A 6,000-nucleotide genomic window follows, 5' to 3' on the forward strand; every position below is an offset into this window, starting at 1 on the left:
AAAATCAATTGACAAATCAGAATTGGTTTGTGATGATCGCCAATTTGTAAAAAAATTCTTGATTTTGAATCCCTAGAACCTAACTCTATTCTAATACCATGTTACCATGGTACAAAAAATTTAAAAAAGAAACGAAAAATTATTTAAAAAAAATATTATTTTTGTTATTCATATTTTTCATCTGTAATTACAAAGTTTTTACCAATATATAAACCAAAAGTACGCTAAGAATGCACTTGTTATAGAATAATATCCTAATAAATTACATTGATTTTTTTTTTCTAATCCTCTTTGATATTTTTCTGATTCTTTTTCTCTAATTATGATATTCTAATAACTTTCACATAATAATAAGTATTGCAAGTGAACACAATTTTTCTTGCATCTAACCGTGGGTTTAGATTTCACCAACATGGTAAAAACAAAAAAGGATAGACCGATAGAGAGACCATTGAATCATTCATTCATCTCCGCATTACATGAGTCTCCATCAAGTTGAATCTGCAAAAGTTGTTCGAGTTTTTTCCTGTTCATTATTATTATTAACAAATCTGGCTAGACCATGCATAAATTAAACTTAATTATTGCTTAATAATCAATTATGATAAACAATTTATTAATTGAAAGATTACCTCAAGTTTTCTATTGACTCAACTTCAAGGATTGAGGAAGCTTCCAAAACGTTCTGCTTAAATTTCTTTGCTGGAGGAACTAGTTCTATCCATTCCAAGCCATTTTTTTCATTTGGAGATGCAATGGCTTCTGACTCAAAAACTTCCCTACTTCTCTTGAATCTACAGCCTCTTGATTCCTTCTCCATATTTGAGTATATCCAACGGATGCCACACGCTTTTATAGCCACTTCCTCCTTGTTTGGTAGGCAAGCAAAGAACGTGACTGCCAGATTCGCATTCTTGTCATCATCAATGACATTTCTTCCTCCTATTATTTCCATTATCTGCTTACAGCATTGTGAATCATACCACAGTAACACATGATCTGACAACACATTCATCTCAAGTCCAGGCCTAAAGTCACAGTGCCATTCTATTGATGACGAACTTGCTATATGGGTCCTTTCACCCCAACTTGTTTCCAAGTAACATTCAAATCCAAACCTAATTTCAAATACTTCACCCATGCTACATGGTTGTATTGGAGGAACAACCAAGTAAAATAGGAAACCAAAGAAATTGGAACTTAGTGGCAGTTGAATGCTAATGGAATTTTGTGAAGAGCAATGATGGAACAAGTCATCAAGTTTCCTGCCTCTAACTGGCAAGAAATAACAAACCTTACCAACATTAGGATTATGCTCACTGACATAACCATCCCCATCATCAACAACAGTGCATTCTTCATTTCTGTTTTCTTCTAATCTTGGTGATAGTTGTTGTGCTTTAGCCCTAATTTCCATCCTAATAATGGCATCTTTCAAAATAGTAAAGTATGACTCTTCATCCAACTTCACGCAGTTTAGGAACATAAAAGTAGTACCGTGCTGTCTCTGTAGTTGTTCTGTGGAACTTGACACTGTCCTCAAAGATTTGCAGTCCCAGGCCTTGAAGTCATGAACGGAAGGTGAAAGCGCTGGCAAAAGTTGTAACCTTTCACAATGACAGATCACAACAATCTTGAGCCGTGGAAGAGTTTTAATGCTTTCTGGAAAGGTCATGATATTAGTGTTATGCAGGATTATGAACAACAATGATGATAACAAAGAAATGCTATCTGGAAGTTCAGTTAAACTTTGGCATCCATCAAATTTCAGTTGTTTTAGATAACGGAAGATAGGGCTAGGTAGGATTGAACGTAAGGTGGCCACTGAGTCACATGCATGATTATTAGGGTCTGAAAGCATGATTTGATTGGTGTACTTTTCAGGAAGATCCATCAGGAGATCACTTATTGGAAATGAGAAGTTTGTAAGATCTTTAAGATGCACAATTGATGATGGTAGTTGTTTCAAGGCAGTTGACCTCAAATGGACATGAATATTGGACTGATTTTTTGAAATTGGGATTGAGAATTCTTGCAGATTTGGGCAATCGTAGGCAACCACTGCGCGAAGAGACGATGAACAATTGTTGCTTGAAAGGCTCTTAAGTTTTTTGCATCCGTGCACAGCTAAATAGTCAAGTTTTGGAAGGGAGAAAATAGAAGGATGAACTTGAATCAAACCTTCACATGCATTCAGCCATATTGAATTTAGATTTGGGGCACCTGAGAAATCTGGACATTCTATCATTTGTTTCGAGCCATTCAGATATATTTTCTCCAAACTTGAAAAATTCTGCAGTGACATACAATGAATCAAGCAAGTTAATATTCATTTCCCTTCTTAAACTTATATCATTGTAAGGGATGAATTTAGAAGGGAAAAAAAATTACCTGTGGCCCATCCCAAAGCTTTTCAACATCACTGTATGGCATGGAGAGTTCAACAAGCTTGCTAGGCCAATAAGTGGTTGACAGAGATTTTAATGGACATCCATCCCATTGAATATATCTCAAGTTATTAGGCAACTCCAAATTTGTTGGAAGACTCAACGTATAATCAACTCTCTTTTGTCCATAACCATTGTTGCTAGCAAAAGCCAGTAACCTTAGGTTTGGCATCTTTCTAAATGCATTGGAGCTTATACATATTTCTGTCTGCTGAGTCAAATCCAAGTATATAGTTTCAATAGTAGTGGATCCCTGAAAAATAAATATAATATAATTAAAATTAGAGTAAACTTTTATTATATAAACTATATTTTAAATAAAAAAAGATGTGTTTTGTTAAAGTGTTATTCTCTTACTTTATCATTTTTTAATATGTCACAAACTTCATCTGGTTGCCACACTCTGCTCCGCTTTTCAGGGTTCTTGAGAGATTCTTCGCACACAATTTTGTGACCCATTTCCTGTATCAAGTCATGCATTTGTATGCTTTGATTCGTAGCTATTGATATAAGAGCCTTGTCTAAAAGGTTTCTTATTCCAATATCTGCGTAGAAACCACACTCGTTTAATATCATTGCCACTTTTTCTTTCTCTTGCCCTTTAAAAAAACATGCAATATCTAGGAATATATCTTTCTCTGTATCATCTAATTCATTAAAGCTCAACCTCAACACTTTCTGAATATCTGCATTAGGAATCCTCTTTAGTTTTGTCAATGCATTGTCCCATTCCTTTTCACTTTTGGAATGAAGAAATGATCCCAAAACTTTCAAAGCTAAGGGATTTCCTCTGGCATAAGCAAGTGCCCTTTTTGATAGATCCCAATATCCACCATTTTCAGGAGGATGGATTTTGTTGAAGGCATTCAAACTAAACAGTTTGAGAGAGTTCTCATCATTCATTTCCTTGACTTCATGGATGTGATCCACTGATCTACTCAGAAGAACATGCTTATCTCGGGTTGTAACAATAACTTTGCTACCAACTCCAAGATAATCTTGTCCCACTCCAAGCAAATTTTCTAGAAGCTCAGAAGTATTCACATCATCTAGCACAATGAAAACTTTCTTACGCCTCAATCTGCGGATTATAGCAGAAGACACAATCTTTGGAGTGCTAATATGAACATGTTCGTGCAGCAACTCAGAAAGAAGTCTATTGAAAATGTAGTTGAGGCCATGCCTTGAAGATTCTTCTCTTACATTGGCCAAGAAACAACTACCTTGGTACTTGGGAGAGAACTCTTGAAAAATGGCAGCCGCAATAGTTGTTTTTCCTATGCCGCCCATGCCCCAAATCCCAATGGTTTTAATACCCCTTGAGTGGGTCAGTACAGATTCAATGCATGCATAGTTTTGGTCAAATATGAAAGGGCTTCTGAGTTCACTTGTATATTTGTGGTCCAATTTCTGGACAATCATTTGGATTATGTCTTTAATAAGATCAGATTCAGTCCTAACATGCGTAAATGTAACCCAAAATTATTAAATGAAGAGAAAGTCTAGAAGTCAGTACTTTTATTAAAATTTGGTTAGTACTTAATCATAAAAAAAAGTGAATAATTTTATACTATTGGATAAAATCTCACACCATTAAAAATACTAATAATAACTAATTGATGGCTACAAATTACAAAACTTACTGTCCCCTAGCACTCCTCTTAAATGAATACAAATCCAAGACCGGGAGATAATTAAAAAAAAAAGTCATTTACGCTAGAAATACTTAAAACATATTTTTTTAAAGATATTTTTTAATCATTAAAATTTAACATATATAATCAATTAAATCATAGTATTTTTGTTAAAATTAAGCCGGACAAATCGATTTAACTAAAAAATTAATAAACTAAATTTTGAACCAGTCTAAATTAATATTTCTTATAAAAAATGACTACAATATCCCTATTTTATATATATATTAAGAATTCTAAATCCTAACCCTTCTCTTCTTTTTAATTTTGATAAAAATAATATAGTTTAATCGATTATATATGTTAAATTTTAATTATTAAAAAACATCTTTAAAAAAAAGACGTTTTAAGTATCTTTATCTAAACAACTCCTAATTAAAAATACTTTTTTCCTATAAAAAACGTAAACATTTTTATTTTGTTTATTTGTTATTATAACCATAGATAAAGCTAATAATTAAAAATGCTTTTTACTATGAAAAGAAAAAAATGATTAAAAAGGGTTAAAAACATGATTAAAAAAACTTCTTTATAATTGACAAATAGATTTCATATTTAGCACAGTTATAACTGTGCATTTGATCGAAATTTTCATGAAAATATTTAAATAATTATTTAAAATATACATAAAAAAATTAGAACACAATTTGATCTTTAGATTTTTTATCTTTTCAAATTTTTAATCATTTATAATTATAAGATCGTAAAATCACCAAATTTAAAATGAATAAAATGTATTATTTTTTAATTATGCTTGCAAAGAATACATTAAAATTTAATTTTAAAATTCTTTCAAAGAATATATATTTAATACTTAATTATTTTTTTATATTATAAAATATTTTAAGATTCTTTTTATTGTTTTGATCTTTCAACAGTAATTTTATCGTAGCTAAATTTTTTGGGATAAATTTTTTGTGGTTTTATTTTCTAAAGGAATAATTATTATCTTTGGAAAAATATTTTATATGGTAGATTAATAAGTAGTAATGTACATATTTATCTATATTTTTATTAATAATAATAATAATAATAATAATAATAATAATAATAATAATATATGATGTTAGTCAAGATAAGAAATATTTAAATAAAATTTATAGATCAAACTCCTCTCAGTATCTGTCCTCAAGAAAATGTTAGCTAGTTAGAAACTAACTTTTTTTTTTCAACTAATAATTTGTGAATATTTTTCTTTTTTCTCATAACAAAAACCTAATCTTTGTTCATTATTTTGTTTACTAGTTATTAGTTTAAAAAAAATTCCTAGCAAAAACCAAAGCAAAATATCACTATGATTTAAAACTTATTAAGTAGTAGGTTAGTTTGATATTATAAACTATAAGTACGTACCTGTAAGTGCTTGAATCAAAGCCAGATAAATTTGCTGCTTGAAAGAGAGCATCCTTCCACTTTTCCAACATCTCATGAGAGTGCTTAGAACTCTTCTCGTGCATGGCAAACGCTGCATGATAGCTTCCCTTCTGCCGCCGAACATGCGAAGGATCCACTCTATAGAACACAGGAATAACATGTTGTCCTCCATTCTTGTTGTTGCACTCCATGATCTCAACGATCTCATTCAAGCACCACGTCGAAGAAGCATAGTTTTCTGAGAAGATAACAAGGAGAACAATGGAGTCTTTGATGGCCTGGACAAGTGATGTCCAAACCTCTTCTCCTTTCTCAAGCCTGTTGTCTATGTAAGTTTCGATTTGGTTTCGGCGCAAAGCTGCATGGAGATGGCTTGTGAAGTTTTCGCGGGTGTCCTCGCCTCTAAAACTGATGAACACATCGTATTCCTTGAGATCATCAGAAATTAGAGACGAGGATGAATAATAAGGATCGATAAAAACCAT

General features: G+C 31.8%; 1 protein-coding gene across 1 annotated transcript; it reads right to left on the reverse strand.

The window, feature by feature from the left end:
* Positions 1-628: 628 nt before the first annotated feature.
* Positions 629-6,000, reverse strand: LOC130948965 (disease resistance protein RPV1-like). Its single transcript, XM_057877814.1, has 4 exons — positions 5,495-6,000; positions 2,805-3,903; positions 2,392-2,700; positions 629-2,293 (listed from the first exon to the last, which is right to left on the reverse strand). The coding sequence occupies exons 1-4, from the start codon at positions 5,998-6,000 to the stop codon at positions 629-631; spliced, it is 3,579 nt and encodes a 1,192-aa protein (XP_057733797.1).

This window comes from Arachis stenosperma, chromosome 9 (genome assembly GCF_014773155.1).
Source record: "Arachis stenosperma cultivar V10309 chromosome 9, arast.V10309.gnm1.PFL2, whole genome shotgun sequence".
In the NCBI taxonomy this organism is placed as follows: Eukaryota; Viridiplantae; Streptophyta; class Magnoliopsida; order Fabales; family Fabaceae; genus Arachis; species Arachis stenosperma.

Excerpts from the sequence above, each read along its gene's own strand:
- LOC130948965 (XM_057877814.1), bottom strand. The coding sequence starts at position 6,000 with ATGGTTTTTATCGATCCTTATTATTCATCCTCGTCTCTAATTTCTGAT. Across the intron at positions 3,904-5,494 it reads TTTGATTCAAGCACTTACAG|GACTGAATCTGATCTTATTA; the intron begins GTACGTACTTAT and ends TACGCATGTTAG. Across the intron at positions 2,701-2,804 it reads ACATATTAAAAAATGATAAA|GGATCCACTACTATTGAAAC; the intron begins GTAAGAGAATAA and ends TTTATTTTTCAG.